The 26,560-nt window shown below is 36.0% G+C and overlaps 5 protein-coding genes and 1 long non-coding RNA gene across 10 annotated transcripts; 3 read left to right on the forward strand and 3 right to left on the reverse strand.

Moving 5' to 3' along the window:
* The first annotated feature begins 1,121 nt into the window (after positions 1 to 1,121).
* LOC103864225 (protease Do-like 9) lies at positions 1,122 to 6,470 on the forward strand. 2 transcript variants are annotated; one of them, XM_033290055.1, is made up of 9 exons: positions 1,122 to 1,807; positions 2,554 to 2,934; positions 3,009 to 3,200; positions 3,283 to 3,515; positions 3,590 to 3,691; positions 3,767 to 3,817; positions 3,888 to 3,992; positions 4,071 to 4,218; positions 4,365 to 6,470. In XM_033290055.1, the coding sequence occupies exons 1-8, from the start codon at positions 1,216 to 1,218 to the stop codon at positions 4,167 to 4,169; spliced, it is 1,755 nt and encodes a 584-aa protein (XP_033145946.1). In that variant the 5' UTR covers positions 1,122 to 1,215; the 3' UTR covers positions 4,170 to 4,218; positions 4,365 to 6,470. The 2 variants fall into 2 exon arrangements, with proteins under 2 accessions (XP_033145946.1, XP_009140230.1); XM_009141982.3 differs by having other exon boundaries at positions 4,071 to 6,470.
* Positions 6,471 to 6,564: 94 nt separating this feature from the next.
* Positions 6,565 to 8,459, reverse strand: LOC103864226 (WAT1-related protein At4g15540). Its single transcript, XM_009141984.3, has 7 exons — positions 8,122 to 8,459; positions 7,974 to 8,039; positions 7,790 to 7,903; positions 7,487 to 7,697; positions 7,248 to 7,406; positions 7,009 to 7,160; positions 6,565 to 6,873 (listed from the first exon to the last, which is right to left on the reverse strand). The coding sequence occupies exons 1-7, from the start codon at positions 8,322 to 8,324 to the stop codon at positions 6,729 to 6,731; spliced, it is 1,050 nt and encodes a 349-aa protein (XP_009140232.1). The 5' UTR covers positions 8,325 to 8,459; the 3' UTR covers positions 6,565 to 6,728.
* Positions 8,460 to 10,024: 1,565 nt separating this feature from the next.
* Positions 10,025 to 12,112, reverse strand: LOC103864228 (WAT1-related protein At5g40240). 2 transcript variants are annotated; one of them, XM_009141985.3, is made up of 7 exons: positions 11,742 to 12,105; positions 11,573 to 11,638; positions 11,384 to 11,497; positions 10,849 to 11,101; positions 10,596 to 10,754; positions 10,381 to 10,532; positions 10,025 to 10,264 (listed from the first exon to the last, which is right to left on the reverse strand). In XM_009141985.3, exons 1-7 carry the CDS (start codon positions 11,954 to 11,956, stop codon positions 10,132 to 10,134), a joined length of 1,092 nt encoding a protein of 363 aa, XP_009140233.1. In that variant the 5' UTR covers positions 11,957 to 12,105; the 3' UTR covers positions 10,025 to 10,131. The 2 variants fall into 2 exon arrangements, with proteins under 2 accessions (XP_009140233.1, XP_009140234.1); XM_009141986.3 differs by having other exon boundaries at positions 10,029 to 10,264; positions 10,347 to 10,532; positions 11,742 to 12,112.
* Positions 12,113 to 14,009: 1,897 nt separating this feature from the next.
* LOC103864229 (protein farnesyltransferase subunit beta-like) lies at positions 14,010 to 18,168 on the forward strand. Of its 3 annotated transcripts, none has more exons than XM_033290059.1 (14): positions 14,010 to 14,998; positions 15,097 to 15,183; positions 15,441 to 15,546; positions 15,698 to 15,823; positions 15,916 to 15,998; positions 16,086 to 16,139; positions 16,285 to 16,336; positions 16,553 to 16,617; positions 16,709 to 16,765; positions 16,927 to 16,999; positions 17,080 to 17,166; positions 17,278 to 17,443; positions 17,523 to 17,590; positions 17,732 to 18,168. In XM_033290059.1, the coding sequence occupies exons 1-14, from the start codon at positions 14,883 to 14,885 to the stop codon at positions 17,969 to 17,971; spliced, it is 1,380 nt and encodes a 459-aa protein (XP_033145950.1). In that variant the 5' UTR covers positions 14,010 to 14,882; the 3' UTR covers positions 17,972 to 18,168. The 3 variants fall into 3 exon arrangements, with proteins under 3 accessions (XP_033145950.1, XP_033145951.1, XP_033145952.1); XM_033290060.1 differs by having other exon boundaries at positions 15,698 to 15,733; XM_033290061.1 differs by lacking the exon at positions 17,523 to 17,590 and having other exon boundaries at positions 17,732 to 17,873.
* LOC103864230 (RNA exonuclease 4-like) lies at positions 15,747 to 23,977 on the reverse strand. The gene is made up of 6 exons (XM_009141990.2): positions 23,867 to 23,977; positions 22,813 to 22,964; positions 22,600 to 22,730; positions 21,653 to 22,080; positions 21,420 to 21,500; positions 15,747 to 19,966 (listed from the first exon to the last, which is right to left on the reverse strand). The coding sequence occupies exons 1-6, from the start codon at positions 23,905 to 23,907 to the stop codon at positions 19,726 to 19,728; spliced, it is 1,074 nt and encodes a 357-aa protein (XP_009140238.1). The 5' UTR covers positions 23,908 to 23,977; the 3' UTR covers positions 15,747 to 19,725.
* A 1,025-nt stretch (positions 23,978 to 25,002) lies between these two features.
* On the forward strand, positions 25,003 to 25,557 carry LOC103864231. The gene is made up of 2 exons (XR_632189.3): positions 25,003 to 25,144; positions 25,284 to 25,557. It is a non-coding gene; the product is annotated as an uncharacterized LOC103864231 (long non-coding RNA).
* The last annotated feature ends 1,003 nt before the right edge of the window (positions 25,558 to 26,560 follow it).

The following is a 26,560-nucleotide window of genomic DNA, read 5'->3' on the forward strand; positions in this document are numbered from 1 at the left end:
AGTTGCAGGTTTTAAGTTGTTTGTAAATATTTTTGGGGTATAAATCCATGTATAAGGTAAAATAGACAAGAATTACTCGATGTATACCTGAAAGTTACAAAAACCGACCCAAAATCAGGAAAAAACCCAAAATACTCAAAAGACCCGAAATCAAACCGGAGCCGTTTGTATCCGAAAAATAGATGTTCTTCATAGCTATTTATATTGTTACTGAACTGACATGGGATCAAAAAGACCCTATCTGAAACCGAATCGTAAATTTCTAAATAGTTTGTTGGATTCAAATGTCTAGGATATGAAAGACTCTGACTCAAATCCGACCCCAAGATCCAGATGCCAAGGTACAAAAATACATGAAATCCACTTGGGTAAGAGGCGATAGGAGCGATCAACACTATGTAAAAACAATAAAAATATGATCGATCTTTAATGCGATCGATCCATAGAATAATGAATAGCCAAGTGTGACTGGTAACTATCTTAAGAACAATAAGAACATGGGAAAAGAATGAGTAGGAATAAAATTTTAAGAATGATGAGGAATGATGGTTCCTTATCAAAATTAATAAGGAATAGATTTATTCTATAATTCTCTACAAACAAAGGAACGAAGAGGAATGAAAAGGAAAATTTATTCCTCATGAATGGTAAAAAATTTAAGGAATGCTAAGGAACATAGTGTTCTTTCTCATTCCCTTGGCGACTGGTGACCATTCAGAAAACAAGAAAAACGAACAGAAAATGAATGTACAAGAATAAAATAACAGGAATGAAAAAGAATGGTTGTTCCTTCTCAAATTTAACAAGGAATAATTTTGTTATTTAATTCTCTACAAAAAAGAAAAAGAATAAGAGGGAATGATAGGAAATTATTATTCCTTGTGAATGGTAATTTTTTTAAGAACGTTAGGGAATGTATTATTTCTCGTCGTTCCTTGGTCATACCCTAAGTGTTTTTTATTAAAATGATTGAACTGGCGTAATCCTAGTGATAACATGATGCATGGGTTCAAAATATATTTAGGTTCCGTATTAAAAAGCCCAAGCTGGATACATTTGAATAAGGAGTCTAAATTCAGGCCCATGTTTCTATATTCAGACACAACGGCACAACCGATCGCCGAATATAAGCCCTAGCCGCGTCGAAACAGAGAGTATTATACATTTCAGAGGAACAGTTCACTTCTTCTTTTCTACTTGTGGGTTTAGAGAAAGATGAAACCTTCTCAAAAGAGAGCTCGCAAACTCAAAACACAATCAGCCGAAAACGCCACCGGCGAAGTCAAAGAAGCTTCCGTCACACACCTGACCGAATCTCCGTCCCCTGAGCCTCCCGAAACCAACCCATCTCCGCCGCGACTCAACCGTGGGAGAGGCAAAAAGCGCCGACTGAGCAACAACCCATCCGAAACCACCGAGCAGCAACGCGGCGGCGTAGTCAGCCAGAGGTCGTCTCTTCCTCACCACCACCACTCTGATTGCAACAACAATGGGACGACTGTTTCAGCGGCAGCAACAGCGGAATCCACACCTGCTGCTCCGAGCTGGGAGACTGTCGTGAAAGTTGTGCCTTCGATGGACGCTGTGGTGAAAGTCTTCTGCGTCCACACTGATCCTAACTTCTCCCTGCCGTGGCAGATGAAACGGCAGTACAGCTCCGGTAGTAGCGGCTTCATCATCGGAGGAAGAAGGGTCTTGACGAACGCTCATTCCGTTGAGCATCATACTCAAGTTAAGCTCAAGAAGCGTGGCTCCGACACTAAGTATCTAGCTACGGTATTAGCCATTGGAACTGAATGCGACATTGGTAAGTTTCTTGCTGTTTTTAGTTTTGTGTTGCAATTAGGCCTGTGCAGTTTGGGCATTGGGTAGTTCGGGTAGGGGACTAGAGGCTCTATTTATTATATGACCTATGTTGATAGTTTAAGATTCGGTTCAGGTAATTTCGGATTGGGTTCGGCTAATTTTGGATTTGGTTCAGTTCGGATAGTAAAACTAGGAATCAGAAAATACTTCGAATAAAAACATTTTGATACTTTTGGATACTTTCGGGTATATTAGTGATGGGCCTAACTCACACCCAAAAGCTTATGAGTGGAGGTTTACCCATACACACATATATTACTCTCATTCACTCATATATTCTCGATGTGGGACTCTAATACACTCCCCCTCACGCTCAGGATTGGACATCTGAAGCGTAAAGTTTGTGGGACTGGACATCCACGGGTAGGCCACAATCGAAAAATTGAAAATTTTTGGGCTCTGATACCATATTAGTGATGGGTCTAACTCACACCCAAAAGCTACCTCATGCGTAGAGGTTTACCCATACACATATATATTACTCCCATTCACTCATATTTTCTCGATGTGGGACTCTAAGAGTAGTTTAGATATTTAATATAAAAATATAGGAATCATTCTGGTATTTATGGGTTTCAGTCAGGTTTTGGTTTTGGATATTTAGGTTTGGTTCGGTTTTTTCTTTTTTTTTGCCCAGGCCTAGTTGCAATGGAACAGTTTCTTGATTGTTTCTTGGGATTATTGCAGCATTGTTGACGGTTAGTGATGATGAGTTTTGGGAAGGAGTGTCTCCTGTGGAGTTTGGAGATCTACCAGCTTTGCAAGATGCTGTAACTGTTGTTGGTTATCCGATTGGTGGAGACACTATCTCCGTCACGAGCGGTGTTGTTTCTCGGATGGAGATACTGTCTTATGTACATGGCTCGACAGAGCTTTTGGGGTTGCAGATTGACGCGGCTATAAACTCTGGGAACTCTGGTGGTCCAGCGTTTAACGACAAGGGGAAATGCGTGGGGATTGCGTTTCAGTCGTTGAAACATGAAGATGCTGAGAACATTGGTTATGTCATACCAACGCCTGTGATTGGACATTTCATTCAAGACTATGAGAAGCATAATAAGTACACAGGTACATTTTAAAGTCTCTTTGGTGTTTCTTTCTATATCTACTACATTGTGTCTCATTACTTGTACTTGTTTTAGGGTTTCCTGTGATTGGGATTGAGTGGCAGAAGATGGAGAATCCAGATTTGCGTAAGAAAATGGGAATGGAGTCTCATCAAAAGGGGGTGAGGATAAGGAGAATCGAGCCTACTGCCCCGGAGTCACAGGTTTTGAAGCCATCTGATATCATCCTTAGCTTTGATGGAGTTAATATTGCTAATGATGGAACTGGTAATGATTTCTTCTTACTACCAATTAGTGAGTCTGAGACATTCTTGGCTTTATGTTCTTGTTTGGATTTTTTTGTGTATAGTTCCATTTAGGCATGGAGAAAGAATTGGGTTTAGCTATCTTATATCTCAGAAGTACACTGGAGATTCTGCTCTTGTGAAGATCCTGCGTAACAGAGAGATTCTTGAGTTCAACGTAAAACTTGCAATTCACAAGAAGCTAATCCCTGCACACATAAGTGGCAAACCTCCTTCTTACTTCATCGTTGCTGGCTTTGTTTTTACTACAGTCTCTGTTCCTTATCTTCGCTCTGAGGTCTGTCTTTGACTCTCTCTATATCTTTCTATCTCACACGCACTGTAACCATTTCCCATTCTATGTTTTTGCAGTATGGAAAAGAATACGAGTATGATGCACCTGTCAAGCTTTTGGAGAAACATCTTCATGCAATGACTCAATCCGTGGACGAGCAACTTGTTGTAGTTTCACAGGTTGGTTTCTTTTGCGCGATCAAACGTTATTCTTTGCCTTTGATATCGAAATCTCATCATCCATATCAAATGCAGGTTCTTGTTTCTGACATTAACATTGGTTATGAGGAGATTGTCAATACCCAGGTTTGTATAAATTTGCATAATCATGTGTTGATGATGCTTCCATCAACTCTCTATATGGTGGTCTGTGTAGGTTGTTGCTTTCAATGGCAAACCTGTGAAAAACTTGAAATGTTTGGCTGAGATGGTGGAGAATTGTGTGGATGAATACATGGAGTTTTATCTTGATTATCATCAGGTATGAATGATTCTCTCTGATGATCTGTAGACATAATAACCTTTTAGCTAAAATCTCTCTGGGGTATTTTGTGGACAGATTGTTGTTCTGCAAACTAAGACTGCAAAAGAGGCAACTTTAGATATTCTGACCACACATTGCATACCTTCTGCTATGTCTGATGATCTTAAGACTTGAATAAGAAACCGAAACAGTGGCAGCCATAAACAAAGCATGTAAGGAGGAGAGATTTTGCACCATGGAAGGCACACAAAAGCAAATACAGTCATGGAAGACAAGCTTTAAAAGCTCAAACCATATCTTTTGTCTTCTTTGATTTTTGTTTTGAATTCGACTTATTTGATCAACAAAAGATGAGAGTCAAAATCGTAAAAGAGTAAAACGCATGCAAAAACAAAATGGTCTCTAATCTCATTTGGTTCTCTGCAAAGCGTACAAGTTTGTATGACACCCAATTGTCTACAATGTTATAAAAGCATATTAGGTAGAATAGATGGGGTGAACCATACTATCTTATGCCATCATGCTTGCTACACGTTATCGTTGAGTTCGAATCAGGTCTCATGTCTTTGTCTAAAAAGAAGAACAAAATCTCTTTAAATTCTACTCGAGCATTAGAGTTTCGAATCTTTCGATATAAAGATCTTCCTTACGAGGTTAATGAATCAAGTGGAACAAATACAGTATAAACTTTATCAAGTATATTAATATTGAATAAACACAATAAATTATAACTTTCGTGTAAAATATGAAGTAGTTCGGTAAGATAATAAACTAATAATATTAAAAGTTGTTACCTAAATATATGGTTATATTAATAATTAGTATATGTTTAAATTTTATATAACATATAACACAACATTTTATCATTTTTTTCTTCAAGATAAATTTCATCTCTAATTTTATTTGTTCATTTTAATATGTTGATATTACTTTATCGAATTACATATAAAACACATTTGTATTCTACCATCTGCATTACACATATATAAAATATTTAAATAATCTAATAAAAATAAATGAAATTCAAATTTATCAAATCTAACTAATGGAGTATATATTATTGTGAAATAAATATCTTTTTTAATTTTAAATAAAATATTTTAAAATATGTAAAACTACTTTTTCTGTAACAATTTTATAGATTATTAAATTGCATTAATCCCATTATTATTAATTTGTAAAGTTTTTAATGTGTGTCTCATTTTAAAATATATCTCTCTCTCACTTAATGATGTTGGTGTTGGTGATGTTATGACTTGCTTTCAGTTTCAGGCTAATCCATTTAGAGAAATTTCGTTGTGGTACGTAATCAATTTTTTTGTAGTTAAACTATAGATTACAAAACCTAATTTTAAGAAATTAAACACGGATGTTAATAGTGTGTAAATCATACGGATCGTTGGGAATAGTTCTATTGCTTAAAGTCAGTACTTAAGTTTAAACAAAAGTTTTTTTTGCCGAAGAAATTTTTTGTTAAACAACGAGGTTTTCCTAGGGCCGGAGAAAAAGGCCGATTACTTAATAATCTTTTCAGGTTGTCAAGCATACTCAAAGTAGAATTTTTTTTTTTATAATCCTTATCGGCTAATCTGGTCAGCCTCAAGAGGAACACACTTAGTGATACATAGTGCACTGACTACCACACTGCATGACCAGAATTTGGAATACTTTCCGACTAATGTCAGGAAGTGAACCGATCATCTATTATGATCTACTATGTAAATCATTTGGGCTGAAACTCAGACTGACCAAGTAATGATTATTTAGTTCCCAGAGAGAATCGAACCTAGAACTAATGTGGATACACACGAAGCTCCAAAAGATTACCATTAGGTTACCACCACTTGGTTAACTAGAAATTTTTTGCACAAATGTTTCTAATCCTTTCTAACTGAGCCAGCTCATCTGGTTAAAATCAACAAAAAAATTCTAATATCATCTACATAAAATACATGGTTTAAAACTCTAACGATAACGACTATTCACTTAACGACTATTCACTTATCCTAATTCTACGGTATGCAGTTCTGAACTCGTTGTAGTTCTCCTACTTAGGGTATGACTGATTTCCTCGCTACCACCCACAAACACAGTTTTTATAATTGGTAGCGGTTATTAGTGTTTTGCAACAAGTAAACAGACTATTAATTTAAAATATATAAATTATTTTATTTGTGTATCACACATGACCGAATGTAGTAATCAATAGTCCAAAACTTAAGCATACATAGTACACGATATTTGTGTATCACACATGAACTAATTTAGTAATCAGTAGTCCAAAACTTAAGCATTCATAATATAAGATATTTGTGTATTCACACATGACCTGATGTGTAATCAATAAAGTCCAAAACTTAAGCATACATAGCACAAGATAGACAGGGACGGGGACCAGTTTTCAAATGGATACAAATTTTTTTAAATAAATCTACTGAAACTATGTTCCAAAAAAAAAAAAAAAAAAAAAAAAAATCTACTGAAACTAAAAGACTCAACTAAATTCTCGGGACCCATCTTCAAATGGATACAAAATTAGTTATGACCTATCTTCAACTGGATATAAATCAGTTAACGAATCTATGAAACTAAAAGACGGAATCTAGATTCTTGTTACCTTCAAAACAATGCAAGAAAAATACATTTGGTCATGCATATACAAGATGTTGATACGAAAGAAGAAGATATATGCAATATATAGGATTTCACTTGTATCCAACAGAATGCATATCTTCATGATAAGGTTTCATCTTCTCTGTTCTGTGTAGGAAACAAAAGCGACTGCTCAGAATCACTTATTGTTTTGGTAGTATCCTCTCTTGCTTTGCCCCAAATCACAGTATAAAATCCAAAGCTCAATATCACTGATCCAACCACACTGCCACAACACATAGATACAAAATAATATGTACTAATCACTGAATCTTATTATCCAACAACCAAAAATCTAGAACTATGTTTTTCAATATAGAGACACTATAGTTGAAAGTAAGAAAGAGAGAGATAATGGTACCTCCCTAGGTGGAGTGCATCTCCAAGGAAAATAGAAGCCATGGCAACTGCAATGGCAATAGACAAGGGCTTGAACAAGGATACATAGACCGGTCCCTTCAAATGCAGACCCCACGTGTGGATAACTGAGCCCAATGATGTATCAAAGAATCCCTAAAACAGAGTTTCAGCTTCAAAGCTTGAGATAGAAGATATATAAGAATATGTACTTAAAGAGAGTTCTAAGGTTTGATTACTCACCGAGTATATGACTGCAACGAGTGAGACTCCCGGTTTAAGCTTCCAGGAATTCAAGTCTCTTTCTACAAATAGACATACTAACGCTGAGATTAGCGTTGCACACATGTTGTAGAAGAGGACTACGCTTATTTCTTCAGGGTATATCTCCATGATCTGAGTCTGAAATCATGTACAGCTGCTTACTTTAGCTCAACTTTAAGCATTACCATCAAACGTAAGGCTTTAAGTTTATGTACTACCTGAAGAATATACCAGACTGAAAGAAGCAAAAACTGTAAAGCTAGCAAAAGGCCTCCAATGATCCAACTTGGCTCGAATGAAGTAAAAGATGTAGCAACAAGAAGCTTTGGGCCTTTATAAAGAACAATAACAAGAGCACCAGATATAGATACTATCGTGCCAATGATTTTTGCCTGAGTTGCAGAGCTTCTTAACATCACTTGTTCCATCCTTTACCGTCACCCGAGAAGCACAACCATATAGCAACACACAAATCTCATTTTTCAAAAAAAAAAAGGAAATAGAAGAGAAGAGAGTGGAACCTGAAGAAGACGGCAAGCATGAAGGTGAAAGCTGGTGTGAGGTTGCTTATAGCAGAAGAAAGAGTTGGGGAACTATATTCTATTCCTTTACAACCAGCTATCCGCGAGGTAAGCCTGTTTTACGCCAAGTTAGCAAACTAGAAAAAAAAACCCTAAGAATACTCATAGATCTTGAAACAGTTACCCAAGAAGCGTAAGTAGGAAAATCTTGAAGAAGAGAGGAGACTTGGCTGAAGGTAATCTTCTCTTCCTGCTTAAGTAAAGTAAAATTACATAATCTTGAAAAGTATTATATGATATTGAGTAAAGAGTTAGTTGAGAAGATCAAGCACCTTCCAAAGATGAGGGAAAGTGTAAATAGGACAAGCGTAGCAACAACATAAGAGTAGAAGACAAAGACATAAAAACTGAATCCTCTCAAGGTCGCAGCTTTGAACAGTGTGGACGATCCAACCGTGGTACACTCCACTGCGATCATTGCCGCAAAGGGCACAACATCTCGGCTGAAGTACCTCCACGCCACTGTTTCTCTCATGATATCCAGATTCTCAGAAATTCTCTCAAGTTACCTAAGGATTCATGAACTTGGTTATTAACGTCACCAGGGTTGTTGCTAAATTGTTTTTATATAAAACCAAGACATTTTCTCAGTGCAGGAAAATATCCCAACTTGACCATATACTTCACACCACAAGAATAATATCAGAATATTACAAGGACCCACGACAAGGACCTTCGCCCATTATATCTTTCAGCTAAAGAAATTTCTAACTTCCATTTATAAAATTTTAACCAAAAATATATCAGAAACCCCCTCGCATACGTTTTTTTTTTTTTATTCAAAAAACCCCTTCGTATACGTTAGTATTTATATATACATCTTACCAGAAATAAGAAGACATATTACTAAACATGTACAGTACAGGGACCATTTTCTATAAGGCCATCATTATCGCTAGGAGAATTTTAAGTCCTTAAAATAAAAAAAGTAAAGGACGCAAGAGATATCAAAGGACGAAGGACGAGCTGGGACGTTTCTTATATAACGACTTTTCCCCTCGATCCTGGTGTTTTTGTGGGTCCCCTGCCCTTAAGGACCAGCTGGGACGTTGCGATAATGTTGCCCTAAGAGATCCATATTTACAAGTGAATGGTGCAAGGACCCCACCTGCATCAATAATGCTCTTGTTGCATGATCTCATGCTTTTTCCCAAATCATACAGTAGAATCTAATGCACAATATAATTGAACCAATCACATTACCCACAACATCTATATGGCTAAATAATCAATATCGGTTACTACTGTCTCAAAAAACATATTGCAGTTTATACAGTGACATACCATAAAAATGTGGAGACTTTAAGTGTTGCTCATACCCGAAAATAATACAGAACTATATATGCAAGCTTAAGGAATATTGACTGGCCAGTCTTGGTGGATATTGAAGCTTCTCATGGAAAGATGAAATCTTTTAGCTCTGCTTTCGCCTATTGCATCAACTGAGTTTTGTTTTCATATGCTTGAAAATTCAGCTATGCACCATTTGCATTATTCTATTAACTTAAACCAATCCTTTTAGTGAATATTTTAAAATTAGGTGTTTAGCCCGTGCATACGGGCATATGTATTTATAATTACTTATTAATATATATATATTTATTAATTAAAATTATAATAATAAATTATCATAAGTCATGTGTTTTATGCTTTTTAATTTTTAACTTTTCTATTAAAAGATATTTTTTGGATAACAGCATAATATATATAGGAATTATCTTTTTATTTTAAAAAGTACTTTTAGATTTTGGATAACTTTTCTTATTAATAATTTTAAATCACTTATCTTATAAAAAATCTTAAGAAAATTTCCTAGGATAACAACTTTTAAGTTTTTGTTACAGAAATAGTCCTCAATGAAGAAAATCACCAAAATAAGTTTTATTAAAGGGTAAAAATGTAGAGTTAACTAATCTAGACGTAGGGTTTAGAATTAGGGCTATAGTTTTAGGGATGAAGTTTTAAATTAAAAAGAATAAAAAATTAAAATTAAAATTTTTAAAATAAAAAAGATTATTTTGGTCATTTTCTTTCTTGAGAACTATTTTTATATTTAGCTATTGAGAGGAAAGAATTGCCCCAGTCTTAAATTCATTTTTATTTTTAGCTAATTTATATATTTTATTCACTAAGCATATAAACGATATTAACCGCTCTAACCTTTAACCTGAGAGATTGTAAAAAAAAATAATTCGCAAATAATATTATAGAAGACTGGTATTGTGCAAATTTTTACAAATCAATAGTATTAAGGATTATCACTTGCATTAATCCAACAAGTCTTAGTCTCCAACGACGTGCGTAAGCAGCAAAGGTGAATGCTCAGAACCAGCTACAGTTTTGGTTGAATCCTCTCTTGCTTTGCCCCAAATTACCGTGTAGAACCCAAAGCATAATATCATTGATCCAATGACACTGCACACAACACAAAAATGGTGAAATTTAAATCAGCTATTATTTATCAATAAGCTTATTATTTAGATAAAATATTTATTACATGCTAGAAATGAAGAATATGGAAGATATGGTACCTCCCAAGGGGAAGTGCATCACCGAGGAAAATAGCACCCATGGCGACTGCAATCGCGATAGACAATGGCCTAAACAAGGATATGTAGACAGCGCCTTTCAGATGTAGACCCCATGTGTGGGTAAGCGCGCTGAACAATGAAACGAAGAATCCCTGAGAATGAAGTGTTAGTTGTTTAGCTTATAACATCATCTTCAATTGTTAGTTGATGCTCACCGAGTATACGATTGCAGCGAGGGATATATCTGGTTTAAGCACCCATGAAGTCAAGTTTCTTTCCAAAAATAAGCACACTGGTGCTGAGATTATCATTGCAAATAAGTTGTAGAAGAAGACTACTCTTATTTCTTCAGGGTATGTCTCCATAACCCGAGTCTGAACCAGATACAGCTACCGAATTTAGTAAGAAGTTCATGTGTCAAGAACAACTTAAAGTCTCTGTTTTGAAAAAAAATTCAAGTGATTATACCTGAAGAATATACCAGACTGATAGAAGAAAATACTGTGAAGCAAGAAATAGGCCCCCAATCATCCAACTTGAATCGGACGAAGTCAAATTCTGGTCAACCGAAATGGGTAGAGATGATGAAGGTGTAAAAGATGCACCAGAGAGAACCTTTGGGCCTTTATATAGCACAATTACTAGAGCACCAGATATAGATAGTATTGCGCCAATGATTTTAGCCTGACTCGCAGAGCTCCTTAACCTTACTTGTTCCATCCTTTATGAGTCACCCAGGGAAGCAGAACCAGTTAGAAACAGATAGTAACAAACAGACCTCACTTACACCCAACTTGTAGCCAACCACAAGGTTAAACTTGTACTGTAGACTCTGTGACCACTAATACAAGAACTTCAAATTTTACTTTGTATTTCATAGCAGTATATAACATGAGAAGTTATCTGTACTTTCTCTTCTATTTTATTGCATCCACTGGTGTCACGTCTAGACTACTAGTCTTGAGATTTCGTATGGTTAATAACTGTGGGAACAAGGTAAAACCTGAAGATAACGGCGAGTGTGAATGTGAAAGCTGGCGTGAGGTTGCTGATAGCAGAAGCGAGAGTAGGAGAACTGTATTCTATACCCTTACAAGCAGCTATCTGCGACATGAACCTGTTTCACACAAGTTAACAAAACAAAAACCAGAAATGCCCTTTAATCAAGACGCAGGTGTAGTATCACTACTACCCGAGAAGCCCAAGTATGAAAATCTTGAAGAACAGAGGAGATTTGGCTGGAGGCAATCTTCTTGACCTGCATATTTCAAAGTAATTTAATATTCTTGAAAAGAGCATGCATTAAAAAAAAAAAAAAGAGCATGCATAGGGGGTAAAGAGTGGATGAAGAGATCAGTTACCTTCCAAAGATGAGGGAAAGTGGGAGAAGGAGAAGTGTAGAAACAAGATAAGAGTAGAAGACAAAGACATAGAAGCTCAATCCTCTTAGAGAGGCAGCCTTGTACAGTGTGTTCGCTCCAACAGTGGTACACTCCACCGTAAACATGGCAGCAAAAGGCACAACATCTCTGCTAAAGTATCTCCACGCCACCGTCTCTTCTCTAGCTCCTCTCATCACAGATCTCTTGGTATTTCAGAAACTCTCTGGAATCAAAATGAATGTAGACGCAATCATGGTGTTTGTTGGTTAACTCCACCACGTTTGCTAAATGGTCATTATTTTATTTAGAAACCAATGATATTTTCAGTGATGACATCACTATGGAAATAGTCTTTTTTGTTTTTTTCCATAAATAAATATCGCAACTTGACCAAGTACTTCACACGGCAAGAATCGTATTTGAATATGCTTGGGACCCACGATAAGTAAGTTTTGCCATTTTAATATCTATAAGTACCTTCAGAAAAAAAAATCTTCAGAAAGGTAATATTTTGATCAGTTTCTTTTCTTTACCTTCAGAGGCAAGTAATTTCATGATACAGATAAACAGAGGAGGACACATCATCGAGGGGACGAGCTGCTGAGTGCCACGTCGGATAACAACCTTAACAGTTTAACGAGTAAAAACACTGTTAGTTATAAAAACATAGTACCTAACAAAATCAGATTCATTAAGAAAATTGTAAGCATTCTATCATTGTGACTGTTGAATCTATCAGTAGACTCAAATAGAGAAGAAAGGTGAGTCTTTTGCTCTTGTATTGATACTTTCTTAACAAAAAAAAGAAAAAAAAAAGTATTTTGGCATCCAGCCCAATCACCGTCGTAGCTATACGCGGTCAGAGTGAAGCCTGTGTACTTATTGAGTGAGATACTCATGGTGATTGTGCCTTTTAAAATACCCGAGAATCTAAAATACCCAAGAATCCGCTTGATAATGTTGAAGTCTGATACACTCGCTGAGTGCATCTTTTGATAGACGAAATTAACAGCAAATGGATATCATATCTGGTTAAAGTATTGAAGTTTACCGGCTAAACTTCTGAAATAAGTAGGATTGGAGAAAGCTTATTACTGATCAGGTATCTTTTTTAATTGCAGGGGAAGTGGAGTGGGAACTAGAGCACAATCAGTCATCGAAACTACTGCAAGTAAGTCTTCTACATATTTTTGTTGACAGATAGCAATCCATTTGTGTGACTTTGAACTTGAATGCCTAGGAAATAGTGTAGTCTGCCCATATCATTCATCTTGCACTCTATGTGAAGCTGTTGTAAAAGATCAGTTAGAACTTAGAACTGTTGAGCTATTTCCTGTAATTACCATGTCGTCAACATAGAGTAGTAAGATGTCATGTTTTTATTTATTGTGTAAACAAACATGGATGGATCAGACTTGGAGCAAACGAAGCCAAAATCAATGAGAAAATAGCTGAATTTACCAAACCATGCTCGTGGAGCCTGTTTATGCCCGTAGATTGCTTTGTTAATTTTGCAGACATGATGAGGTTTCTCTCTATCGACAAAATCAGCAGGCTGCTTCATGTAAACTGTCTCGGAAAGATCTCCATGCAAAATGTGTTCTTCCCATCCATTTGTTTGATCTCCCAGTTCAAAACTGTTTCCATATGTAGAATAGTTCAGACTGACACTGGATTCTCGTTGTGTAATCAATTGAATTCAATGTTTAACTGAATCAAAGGTACCAGAGCTTCCTCGACTCTCCGAAACGATGGCAGAAAGCCGGAAACCAGAGCTCATGCAATGATGATGAAAGCCTTGGTTAATCAGTATCCTAGAAGCCAAAATATCTTTGTGGATTCACTAGTAAAGGAAGCTAGAACCAGGTACGTATTTTTTCATGTAAATCAGAAATGGCCAGTTAAAATTGTTCCCAGGAATAATTGTTTTTGACCCAAACTTGGTTTAAAAATTTGACAGTTGACAACAAAATAGCTATTTTACTAACAAGTCTTCGACTCCAACGACGTGTGTAAGCAGCAAAGGTGAATGCTCAGAACCAGCTACAGTTTTGGTTGAGTCCTCTCTTGCTTTGCCCCAAATTACAGTGTAGAACCCAAAGCACAATATCATTGATCCAATGACACTGCCCACAACACAAAAAATGGTGGAATCTAAATCAGTTATTTCTTTATCAATAAGCTTATTAGATAGATAAAATCTTCATTACCTGCTAGAAATGAAGAATATGAAAAGATATGGTACCTCCCAAGGTGAAGTGCATCGCCGAGGAAAATAGCACCCATGGCCACTGCAATCGCTATAGACAATGGCCTAAACAAGGATACGTAGACAGGGCCTTTCAGATGTTGACCCCATGTGTGGGTAAGCGCGCTGAACATTGAAACGAAGAATCCCTGAGAATGAAGTGTTAGTTGTTTTTAGTACTTATTTAAGGATCGAGTTGTTTTAATTAAATTTTAATTAATGTCTTTTCTTTTAATCTTTAGATACCCACTAACAATCTCCCCATTAGAGCACTCTTATTGAGAGAGAGAGCATCAGACCATTCTTGTGATGCATTTAAATGGGAACCACATTTTAAAAAAAAATTATGAAATAACTATTTTTGCATATTTATTTAAAATAAAGTTACAAAATAAATGAAACTAATTTTCTTATATAAACAATCTAATGAAATTACATAATGTATAAATAGTTTTTAAAAATGATTTCATTTAGCTGTTTGTTTTATAAAATGTATAATGATTATAATACATAAATTTTGCATAAATTATTTAATATATTTTAGTGATATTAAAATTGTTATTTTTAGTTTTATATAAGAGCTTTAGAAAACTCAGGACCTGTTCTCATTAAACATTTTAAAAAATAATATCATTTAGAAGTGGACATGTGGATGAAAGGTTTCTGAAAAATATCTCAACAGTTTTCTTTACAAGATTTTAAAATTAAATGAAACTTAGCAAAAGGAAAAGGAAAAAGAAAGTGATTAAAAAGGAAACTCGGATTTTTGAAAATAAAGAAAGAAAAAAGAGCCGACGTAGAACCCCTCCTCTATATGTATATAGGTTATTAGGACAAGGGCACAGCTGGAGTCATCTGTGTAAGACGGAGTAATGGAAGATCTTCCGAGCATGACCGTGAGTCAGCGCGACCAGTTTCTGGTGTTAAACGATGTCTTCCGGATATACAGTGACTTTGACGCCAGCGACATTGCTACTCAGATATTCACGTAATATCGATTGTTTCTAATTTGTGCTTGATTTGATTTTTTGGGGTTTTTGTAGTGATTTATAAGATGAACCCTACTGATCAAAGTTGTTGTAATAGGGTGGAGATTCAGCGCGACAAGCAGTTGGATTATCTGATGAATGGCTTAAGGCATCTAGGCCCCTCGTTTTCGTCCTTAGATGCTAAGTACGTATATTTTCTTTGTGAGAAAAGCTATGCTTTGTAGTTGGTCTCATGGCTAGAGTACGTTGGCGGTCAAAATTTGCTCATGTTCCTCGAATTCTCTTCATTTAAACAGTCTCTGTGTATTCGCTGAGAGAACTTGGGTGTTCTCTTTGTAGTTTACGCACTATGTTTTCTTAGATACTCACATGTTCAAGAGTTTTTTTTTAGTAAAAATTTCGGATGCCAATAGATTGAGTTGGATTTTTTTTTTTGGACAGTCGACCATGGATTTGCTACTGGATTCTTCATTCAATTGCTTTGCTTGGGGAGTCTGTGGACGATGAACTAGAAAACAATACCATCGACTTTCTTGGACGCTGTCAGGTAATGGCCTTTCAGGTTCCTTTGCTTTTTGTTAGCTGTCTAAGCCAATCGTGGAAACCTTCCGATCTATCTCATTCTTTATTTTATTTTATTTTTCTGCTCCTCAAGTTCATTTTTTTTTCATAGTTTGCTTTAATGCGTTGTTTGCCAGGGCTCTGATGGCGGATACGGCGGTGGTCCTGGCCAAGTAAGTATATGCCTATTTCTTGAAAACTTGTGGATCAATATCAGTTCATGTGTCTGGAAACTTGAAAGGAAGACCAGATCGTTATATTCTGTGAGATCTCTCATTGTTTAATATTTTAGCCGGTTTGTTTTTCATTTTTAATTTTCTCTCGTCCACTAGTAATGAATTTCCTTTCTTCGTAGCTTGCACATCTTGCAACAAGTTATGCTGCAGTGAATACACTTGTTACTTTAGGAGGTGACAAAGCCCTTTCTTCAATTAATAGGTGGTGCATTCGTTTTTTTTCCTGTGATCAGTTTCTTTTCTAAGAGAACTGATATAGAAGACTTACATGTGTGACATAACTTTTCAGAGAAAAAATGTCTAGCTTTTTAAGACGAATGAAGGATCCAGACGGAGGTTTCAGGTTTGGTTCTTGAACTGACAACACTCTTTTTGTATTATTATTCCTGTTAATATCTTAGCTTTAGTCATTTTGGTTCGTCAATTGTTGCTCGTCTCTTTTTCTATTCTATGCAATTTGTTTACACCACTCAGTCCCTGCTCGTTAGGGTGCATGATATGGGAGAAATGGATGTGCGAGCGTGCTACCTTGCGATTTCGGTGAGTTTTATCAAAATTACAGTTTCTTGTTTTCACGTTTTGGGGACACCAAAACTTGTTAGGCTCAGTGATACCAACAACTCAGGGCCCATTTCGCTACGTTTATTTCATGACTTGCATTTGTATATGGTTAATGGTCTAGTTATTTGCACACTTGCGCTTCAAAGTCTTGCATCCTACCGTTAGTTTTTTTTTTCCTTTGATCTTCTGACACAGATTGCAAGCATCCTGAACATTTTGGATGATGAACTCACCCAAGGCTTAGGAGATTACATTTTGAGGTAGCTATTCGTGTTACTTTTCAAAGATGCAAAGTCGTTACACAGTTGTAAGTCCATGCAAAGCTCTTTTAACTCGCTTTATTTCAAGCAGTTGCCAAACTTATGAAGGTGGCATTGGAGGAGAGCCTGGCTCCGAAGCTCACGCGGGGTATGGTCTCCTACCTACTTCCTTTATGTTGAACCCTTTATCTAAACTGACTTTTGCATCTCGCTTCCTCGATGACGTGGTTATTCATGGCTTACTATAATTGAGTTTCCTTAAATGTTGAGTTGCTACCTTCACTTATTACCATGTACGTTGTTGTTTAGGAACACATACTGTGGGCTGGCTACTATGGCTTTAATCACTGAAGTCGACCGCTTGAACTTAGATTCATTAATGGTAACATACACAATCTGCTTTGAGATGATTAATGAAATAACTTTACTTTTTCTTACAAATTAATATTCTGATGATACTAGAATTGGATTGTACATCAACAAGGAGTAGAAAGGGGATTTCAAGGTCGGACGAACAAGCTGGTTGATGGCTGCTACACTTTTTGGCAGGTCAATCTTCTATTCTCTTTGATCTTTCATAAGCTTGTTTATGTGTTTCCATGAATACATGTCCTATACTCATCACCTGACGTTATTTTTTTCTCGGTACATCTTTAACAGGCAGCCCCTTGTGTTCTACTACAGAGATTATATTCAGCCCATGATCTGGTACTTCAAGGATCATTACATATGTCCCAACCGAGAGATGAAGATCACGAGGAACATGCTCATGATGAAGATGATCCTGAAAGTGATGACGATGACTCTGATGAGGACAGCAATGAAGGTTTGCTCTTAACTTTCTCCTATCATCTGTCCCATCTAAAATTCTAAAAGGCAACTGAATTTAGTAGCTTTGTTTGAAGATTGTAGGAGGGTGCAACCTGTTTTTGACAGCCTCAACTTGCAGAGATATGTGATCTTGTGCTCTATGGTTGGTTCTTAGTTGCTTTAACACCAAAACAAATAATCCAGCCAAGTTTACTCATGCGCGCGCGCGCACACACACACACACGTCTTCTGATTTACTTGCACATCTATGTTATTTTTTAATATTTTCTGTACTGGTTGTTAGGTTCCTGAAGGTGGATTCAGAGACAAGCCGGGGAGACCCCGGGACTTCTACCACACATGTTACTGTCTAAGCGGTCTCTCCGTGGCTCAACACGCTTGGTCAAAAGACAAAGATACTCCGCCGTTGAATAGTGACATTTTGGGTAGCTATGCTAATCACCTTGAACAAGTTCACCTCCTCCACAACGTTGTCATGGATCGGTACAACAAAGCCATAGAGTTCTTCCATAGAGCAGTATAATCTGTGCTCGCCACATTTGGGAAACTCCCAAGCCAGTATTAGAGAGTTCTGGTTGTGTTGTATGTGCAACTTTTGAACAAAAGTTATAGTGTTTTACTGATTTAACCTTGAATTATTGAGTTTATTTTCACTTTAATGTGTATTTACATATATATTTGGTCGTACGAATAATTCAAAAAGTTGGATGATTGTTGAAAGACATGCGTCATTCGTCATTGTTTTCAGGATATTGCCATGTAGATGGTGTGGATGGTCGACTGGATTTGGCCATCATTGGAAAAGAGCTGAACATCGACCAGGAAGGTAGAGCCAATCACGACCAGGATGGACAACCATAGGCTCTACCAGGATGGACGACCGAAGCTCGATCAGGATGGACGACCAGAGCTCGACCAGATTGCAGTGTCGACGAACCGATTTGGTTGGGAAAAGAGATGAAAATGGAGGACATGGATCAGAGATGGACATGGACCATAAGGAACACTTTCATCGACCAAATAAGCCTTTTTTTTGTAATACATACGATTATATTAAATCTAAAAGAGTTTAAACCATTACATCCGGAGCTAAGCTCAACGATAACAAGATAAGAACCAGAGGGATCCTCGACGGTTTGATGATCATAAAATATAACATAAAACAAGTGATAACAAAGCTAAATGAGAGAGTCTTGCTCATCCATTGGAGAATCGTGGGAAGCATGAGATGTATCCCTGAATAGGTTACTATTACGAGCATGAAGTAGTCGAAACCGACGTTGATTATACAAAACTGCAAAGTTTGGAAGGAGGTGGAAAGAGCATGAACAGCTCTAGCTCCAACATCGAGGTTCCACGAAGAGACTAGGTGAATCTCAACAGAACCGGAGAATATAAAAGTCCTAGATTTTACTCTGACAAACAAATATGATGGACCATGAAACCGAATAGCGCCAGTGTCAAAATGAGAGCTAATGAAAACTCTACTGACCTATGATGGATGTACAAATAATGGCAATTTAAGCACAACATCACGGTTTTGGGCTAGGTGAACCCTTTGCACTGAGGCGCAATGGCAGACTGTAAACAGACATGATGCTTCGGAGAAAGAATATTAGCTCAAGTTTATAACAATCAGCAAGTTTAAGCTCCATAAATAGTTTTGGTTCAGACCAAAGCATGTGTCGTTTGAGTACCAGCGGCTCTCGGAAGGGATTGGGATACGGAGGCGACACGGCAGAGGTGAGGCGATGTTCCTGAAGATCAACCATGAGGGAGTGCAAACTAAGCTCCAGCTGAGAAAGTGAACTCCGATATTACCGTATCGGGATCCATGAGGGAGTGCGAACTAAGCTCCAGCTGAGAAAGTGAACTCCGATACAGTCATATCGACCAAAAGAGCCTAATTTAGTGTTTCTATGATATTTATATTCTCCTGGATTTAGAGATCATAATTACGCTTTCTTATAAATAAATGGTAATTATATAGATCTGTTCATAATTGTTTTTCATAAACTGACCACAAACTATTTATTTCATAAATGTTAATATGTTTTAATGATAAATCTATAATTGTTACCAAAGAAAGCGTACGTACATATGCTATTGCAACAACCTATGCTTCTCATAACCAACGTATTCTATAATAGCAATGATACAACTTGATTAATATCTTAAAAGCATGATTATTCGATATTAAAATGGAATCTACTAATTAAATTATTCCAGTCGTCATCTTATTCTTGAAGTACAAACACGTACGATAACTTTTAATTTTCAAGGAACTGAGTCCAAGCACCAGCAGTAATAGTCTGACCCGGAAAGGTTGAGCAACTCATCCTCTGACATACTCTCAAGCTCGCTCTGTCTCCAGGACGCATAGTTATTTGTGTTATGCGTGTCTGAGGCCAACGGATAAGCATCCGTCTTGTGTTTTTGATTTCGCATTCTTTTGTACAGCCTCATCGTCGTGACACAGTCCTCATAAGGATCTTGCATCCCCACATGAATGTCATACCTTTAGAAGGTCGGAAAAGATAGAAATGAGATCAATTTAAACAGTCTTATTTTAGATCAAAATAAGGAAATAGCATAAACTTTTATAAATTAATAATGTACTGTAAATCCAATTCCTAATATTATTTTATGACCTCAAAGTTTATTATTTATAAACCCTAAACCATAAAAATACCATATGCACTGAAAATGAAGCCTATATTAGAAACCATAACTTCTAGAGCCTAATAACAGAGATGGGCCTGAGGCCCATGATCAACATAAACCGAAGTTGCAGAGTTACAAGGCAACGGTCATGTGCTCTGGAAACAAGACAAAAGACAGTACGGGAGCTGCAATTAAAACAGAGAACAGGTTTTCAGTGCTTGAAGATAAGGATGGCTAGCTGGAGAAGAATATCCTAAGTATATTCCTTTAGGTTTAGATGTCTCTGAGCTCTGTTCTCTTTAGTATATAAAGACATCTATTGTAAAGAACGATGGGATGAATGAAAGTATGTTTATTTGAGTAAAGCTTTGTTCATCACTTAAGTAAAGCTTCAAGCTTTCCTCTTTCTTACAGAGCCTACCACTAATCAATGGCGGAGAGTGTGTTATGAAGGGGTCAAGTGACACCCATAAAGTTTATGAAAACAATTTATTTTTACCAAATAAATTATGTTGACTCCAACCAAAAAAGAATATTGACCCCTATCAAAATTTTATTAAAGTAGTCTAGTTGTGATGTTATAAGTTATTTTCTGTCACTGCCACTAATCCGAAATCCTGAACAAAGATGAAATATATTTCTTTAGTTTAAAATATACAGAAATTTTTTACTGCATTGTATATTTTAGGAAAAATAATAATCTATTTTTTTTTGTTTTGTGTCTTTAGGATAACCTTTATAAAACGAGGGGAGCAAATTAGAAATTCGAAACTTTTGGTTATGAATAAAAGATACGAAGTATGAGGTAGAGACATAGAAATCGTAGAGATATCAGTTATTCGAAATATTCCTAGGATTATCATCGGTTGATTTATTCGAATTTTTAAGAAACTTTTTAGCTAATCAGCATATTGTACTTTACACGGATTAAAAACTTTTAATCACGTCATAAGTACATCGGATACCTACTTTATAGTTGTTACGTCCGAATATTACACACAGCAAATTAAAATAAAATTATAGAAACTTGTAATCTGTATACATGCATGGTTTAGTAGACAAACCTTTTCCGAGTTGAATAATTGTTTTATGAATTATGGAATCTTTGATAGTAGGTTTGATCAGATGAACTACAGAATTTTTGTTTAAGTAAAGTTATATTTACCAACTTGTGGCGAATATTTTTAAAATTATATACAGATGAGCTGAAATTAAATTTCAAAAATGTACCCATTCATGTTTATGGGTCTTTCAATTTTGTAAAATTGAAAGAAAAAAGAGATGCAAAAAAGAAGAAGAATATTTACCCCAGATAGGCTTGGGTTAAGTACTTGAGCGAGTTGCTTAGCTTGCTTGTTTTCATCAATGGAGGGTATTCCGCAGTATCTCTTTACAAATAAACATAATATGTCTTATCATACATATTCTATTTATTAATGATCATATATTATGAATCAAATTCGGACTAATCTGCACCAGTGGTACGAGTGAAAATTGTCGTTACCATCCAAAAAAATTGTGTAGTAAAAGGTATATTTACCTTATCATGAAAGAAGAATATTCAAGTTGAAGACAGTCAAGATGGCTATCAAGTCCATGTCCCACGAGAATCCTCGCTTTTCCACTTCTTGGACGAATCTTCCACATTGGTTCTCCATAACAAAGAAACTCCTTAATCTTTCTCTGTGCTTGTTTCAATGGCATCGCGTCCCTTATATTCTCAGGTCGTATTCCTGTAGTCTCGTACCTGTAATTCGTTATGGGCAATGTTGGCTTCACGTACGTGTGAAAAATCACGTTTTCGCTCTCATCTGTTATGCAAACTCTCGCGCATAGGTCAAGCGATCCATCACTCCCTCCTCCAACCATCTTGCATGAGAGTGCGACCACTCGTGGTGACCTGGAAGAAGTGTAATCAATTGTAGGATTATCTCTTAGGCCTAAGACCGCCATACGAGCAGTTAGTCCCTGAAATGTTACTTAGATATTAGTATCAAGCAACAAATAGAAAGAATATACTGTTTTATTTCATTTATGTCTAATACAGTATTGTGTTTTTATTTAAGTTATCATTTGCAAAATTATTTACAAAATAAAATATTTCATCACAAAATGAAATCGTTGGTTGATGCTGTAAATGTTCTAGACAGCCAAAATTTAGTCTAGAGTCATATATGTCAACCAATCGAGCTTTCATTTCTTTCAAAAACTCACAACAAAAAAAACTCTGCAAAATTAAAATGTGGGTATATAAAGCTTTATTTCCAGAGAAAAAATGCTTTACAAATATACAGAAAAATAATCTACATCACATAAATCTACAACTTAAATTTTATAGCCAAAAATATAAAGCTAGAGTTCATCCCAATCACCTGAGTAAACACAAAAAGATGCACAAAATGCTTGTTTTGTGTCTGAAATCGAGACCTATAGCAATATGCTGTAGTTAATTCATTTATGCAAATATTAACTTATGTGTATAATTACATAATTGACGTTTGAGAATTGGCATCTCTCCTGATGGATCCTACGAGCGTTGGGGCTTTCAAGGATCGTAAGGCAGAATCTGCAGCCGCAGATGCTGAAAATGTTCTTACATTCCTGTTTCGGCAATGGCCCTACATACAATATGATTTTAAATGAAATTAGAAAGCCAAATTAGAGAGTCAGAGAGTAGATATATAGAGGTTAGAGATATACCAATGAGATGTTCACGGAGGGAATCAAAAGATCGGCAGTGTTTGTTGCAAATGCCACATGTAGGTTCATGAACCGAATGGTAAGACGTCCTCATGTGTTCCACCAAATGTTCTTTCTTGTTGAATTGCCTATAACACCCTCCACACTTGTTCCTGCATCCATGCATACTTTTTTATCATTGTTTATCTCGCAATTTTTCTTTTTGATAACTAGAGGATTTCCAAATCAAAATCCAGATGATTTGATGGGGTACATTAACAGTCTAGTTTTCCTACTACTTTTTTTTTTTTGATCAAACAAAGCATTGCATTACTTAAAGGGGGTTCTACACTCCAACAGTGGAGTGGGTTACAGACATAGCAAGCACTGATTTTGCCACAGAATCAGCCTCAGAGTTGAAGTTTCAAGAAATAAAATCAAAGGTGATAACATCAAAGAAAGACATAAAGTGATAGATATCAAACATGATACCGAACAGTTCAGGTTGATACCATCCCTTCTTCAAGAGCTTGATCAGAGATAAGGAATCGGATAGAACCGCCAGGGATCGGACGTTTGAATAAACGGCTAGAGAAACCGCTCGATGGACAGCAATGGCTTCTGCCATTAAAGCTGATGATACATGGCTGTGTGCTTCAGAGATGTTGGAGAGGTATGGTGTCGAAAGTAGTTTTCCTACTACTTAAAGCCTCTATATGGGCGAATATGATTAGTGATATTTGTTTCACAATTATTTTATTTCACACTAAATACACAATATATTTTATAGTATTCTTACGGTACATTTAGTTTTTCTAAGAATGTAAATATAAGTTTAGGTGTTACAGATTTGTGTATTGATTGTCCTATTTCTTTTACCTAACTTAAGTTACTTATAGTTTATGTTCCAAATTTATTGGATGTTGATGGTAGTAGTAAAACATACATGTGAGAAAGGAAAGCTTATTCAATCTTTTTTTTGGGTGTAAATAACCTTATTCAATCAGCTGATCGAAGATGGTATAACTTATATCCAAAGAAAACCAAAATTTAACACAATAGCACAAAAAAGTACCTTTGGGTTTCTGAGAGCTCCCCTGACAGTCTGTAGTCCATTGTAAATTGAGCAAGCAGTTTTTGTGTCAATAGAGTTTGCTTTGATGGGTTTATTTTTGTTTATGCCAACTTGTGCATGTGGAGATTGGAGGATAAATTAGAATGTGTTTATATAGGCAAATCCTGAGGAATAAAAAAAATCTCAGAAAAAAGTTTAACTAAAAAGGCAAAGTCAGATGATTCCCCTGACTAAAAATTTAACTAAAAGTCACAGTTTTTTTTGTGGTTACGGGGTTCAAGTTCTTATTTATTGTTGTCAATACGATCGAATCTAAAATACTCAAGAAATTTATTCAGTTCACGATAGTGTCGCTATATCTTGGGAAAGACAGCGCTCTCACCTGGACTAAACTTTCACTAGAAAGCTTATCTGGTGTAGATTAAAGTCAATCACAAGCTTAGTAACCGATAAAATAGTCTAAGAGCAGCTCTAAAGGGAAAACTTGAGTGGGTATCATTATAATTAAAAATAAAGAAAAAAAATGGAAATGAAAAGAGAGAATATGAAGAAGTTTTTAATTAGGAGATTTAAAGAAACTCAGAATTTAAATGTCAATTGTTTGTTAGTTTAACTTAAAAAAAATTATTTAAAATTTGACTTCAAAAAAATTATTTAAAATTTAGGATATTTTTTTAAGAATCTCAATGAGGTTTTACCATTGAGACTGCTTTTTTTCTAGTGGTTATACCGATGCGGACAAGAACGCTAGACTATCGAATTCTGGAATCTCCTATGATTCTTTCTCTGTTTTTTTTTCTGTTTGTAAACCCATTAATGTGTGACAGCTTAACATATCAATAGTCATCCTTCTTTAAGCTACCTTAGATCCATTAGCCCAAACAGATCCATTCTGCTGTAAACGCTTAAAGTCCAATTTAGGCCCAATAGAGTTTCGGTATAGACACGTTAATTCCATAACCTCTACCTTGTTTTCATCAAAACTTATCATTTCAGACAACCCTCCAAAAGCTTAGTGAATCTCTGACGAACTCCTTTTGTCTTCTACTCTTTTTCTACTTATCTTGACGTCTCTCTTTCATCACATATGATGAAACTGAGCTACACAACACAGCTACACCTTCAAGATATCACATTTTATATTCTTGTTTCAATTCCTTTTCTTCCCAAGTCTGAACCGCCAAACTGACAACCCCTTCTTCCGACTTCCCTAACCCTTTAGGATGACAAAGTTGGCCGCATATAGGCTCAAGCTTCCGCTTACACCTCTGGTAAGAGGTAAACACTTCTTCTTACTTATTTCTCCAAATCTGAGGTAGATCTAAATATGCAAACCGATGATCTTTATTTTATCAGTAGAACTCAACCTTTTGCCTTTTAAAACTGACTTATACCTTCTTATTCGCTGCAATATGAGAATCATCGAGACATCTCATCAGCCGCATGTTGCATGGAACCTGCGAACTTTGACAAACACCAAATCCTTCTCCAGTGTCTTCCCAAGTACGGTCTTTGTTAGGATATCAGCTAGGTTTAGCGTAGTATGAATCTAAACCATTATCCTGCTTCCATCGGCAATTACATTTCAAATAAAATTGAACTTTGTACGTATGTGTTTAGTTCTTTTGTAAAAGCCTCTATTCTTTACCAAAAATATAGCTGACTGTGATTCACAGTTAACTTTAACTGCTCATGTATCATGGCTTAGATCATCACACATACCCTTAATCCATAAGAACTAGTCTTCGTACTGAGACTATAACTCTTAAGGAAGAAAATCAATTCTAATGAAATCATCGCTGAAATTGATATCTCATTTAAATAGAAAGATTTCAAATATCTGAAATTTATTTTTGTATATTATATGGATGATCCGAACCGCAAGGAACACCTCTTCAGTAGCTTTAGTTAAGGTCATCTACTCTGACTCTATAGTAAAGAGAGAAATTATTAGTTCGAGCTCCAATCTCAAGCTAATAGTATTACCCTCATACGTGAAAATATAGCCAGTAATTAATCTCATTTTGTGGAGATCAGTTGTATAATCTAGATCACAGAATCCTTCCACCTCAAACTTTGCTTCTTTCAAACAATTCAAGGAAAAATCAGTTGTTTCTCAAATGTAAATTAAAATCCATTTCACTTTCTCTTAGTGTTCTCTATCTGAATTTCCCATAAACCTGCTCACAATCACAGAATCCCTCCAACTGCACTTGCATACATAATTTCTCTCATCTACTCTGGTTCCTCTTTGCTTCTTCTTAGCTCATACTTTTCAGGTTGAATTGATACCCTAATGGAGTAGAAATTGGTTTGCAATACGCAATGGTCAAAGTTGAGAGCACATGTTCTAATTATTTTCTTTGAGAAAACTTCAGTGAACCTTCTTCAGAATTTCTTGTACTATATACACACCTAAGATCCTTGTTGCAGCTCACAAATATTTCATTTCATACTTGTGAGAATCATTTGGCAACCAATCTCGTCTTGAACCTTTGTTGGTCAACTCATGAGATGTCTAGTTTCTTTCTATAAACCCACTTGCATCCAATTACCATTTTCTTTCTTGTCTTTTCACAATATCTCAAGTAGCATCTCTGTCAAGCGAATCAATTTACTCTTTACAGGCTGAACCCTGCTTATATATCTTAAGAGCTTAGACATGGATTAAGTTTTTGTTTCGATAAGTTTACA

The sequence above is a fragment of the Brassica rapa genome, chromosome A04 (assembly GCF_000309985.2).
Source record: "Brassica rapa cultivar Chiifu-401-42 chromosome A04, CAAS_Brap_v3.01, whole genome shotgun sequence".
NCBI lineage: Eukaryota > Viridiplantae > Streptophyta > Magnoliopsida > Brassicales > Brassicaceae > Brassica > Brassica rapa.

What these genes read in the sequence shown, in the direction of transcription:
- LOC103864229 (XM_033290059.1), top strand. Translation starts at nt 14,883, where the DNA reads ATGGAAGATCTTCCGAGCATGACCGTGAGTCAGCGCGACCAGTTTCTG. An exon ending in GCCCTTTCTTCAATTAATAG is followed by an intron (nt 15,999 to 16,085) that starts GTGGTGCATTCG and finishes ATAACTTTTCAG; the next exon opens with AGAAAAAATGTCTAGCTTTT. An exon ending in ATGTGATCTTGTGCTCTATG is followed by an intron (nt 17,591 to 17,731) that starts GTTGGTTCTTAG and finishes ACTGGTTGTTAG; the next exon opens with GTTCCTGAAGGTGGATTCAG.
- LOC103864226 (XM_009141984.3), bottom strand. Translation starts at nt 8,324, where the DNA reads ATGAGAGAAACAGTGGCGTGGAGGTACTTCAGCCGAGATGTTGTGCCC. An exon ending in ATGCTTGCCGTCTTCTTCAG is followed by an intron (nt 7,698 to 7,789) that starts GTTCCACTCTCT and finishes GTGACGGTAAAG; the next exon opens with GATGGAACAAGTGATGTTAA. An exon ending in TCGTTGCAGTCATATACTCG is followed by an intron (nt 7,161 to 7,247) that starts GTGAGTAATCAA and finishes ACTCTGTTTTAG; the next exon opens with GGATTCTTTGATACATCATT.
- LOC103864228 (XM_009141985.3), bottom strand. Translation starts at nt 11,956, where the DNA reads ATGAGAGGAGCTAGAGAAGAGACGGTGGCGTGGAGATACTTTAGCAGA. An exon ending in ACACTCGCCGTTATCTTCAG is followed by an intron (nt 11,102 to 11,383) that starts GTTTTACCTTGT and finishes TGACTCATAAAG; the next exon opens with GATGGAACAAGTAAGGTTAA. An exon ending in TCGCTGCAATCGTATACTCG is followed by an intron (nt 10,533 to 10,595) that starts GTGAGCATCAAC and finishes CTTCATTCTCAG; the next exon opens with GGATTCTTCGTTTCATTGTT.
- LOC103864230 (XM_009141990.2), bottom strand. Translation starts at nt 23,907, where the DNA reads ATGGACTACAGACTGTCAGGGGAGCTCTCAGAAACCCAAAG. An exon ending in GAGCTCTCAGAAACCCAAAG is followed by an intron (nt 22,965 to 23,866) that starts GTACTTTTTTGT and finishes GCATGGATGCAG; the next exon opens with GAACAAGTGTGGAGGGTGTT. An exon ending in TATTCTTCTTTCATGATAAG is followed by an intron (nt 21,501 to 21,652) that starts GTAAATATACCT and finishes TTATTTGTAAAG; the next exon opens with AGATACTGCGGAATACCCTC.
- LOC103864225 (XM_009141982.3), top strand. Translation starts at nt 1,216, where the DNA reads ATGAAACCTTCTCAAAAGAGAGCTCGCAAACTCAAAACACAATCAGCC. An exon ending in TGGAACTGAATGCGACATTG is followed by an intron (nt 1,808 to 2,553) that starts GTAAGTTTCTTG and finishes GGATTATTGCAG; the next exon opens with CATTGTTGACGGTTAGTGAT. An exon ending in AGGAGATTGTCAATACCCAG is followed by an intron (nt 3,818 to 3,887) that starts GTTTGTATAAAT and finishes TGGTCTGTGTAG; the next exon opens with GTTGTTGCTTTCAATGGCAA.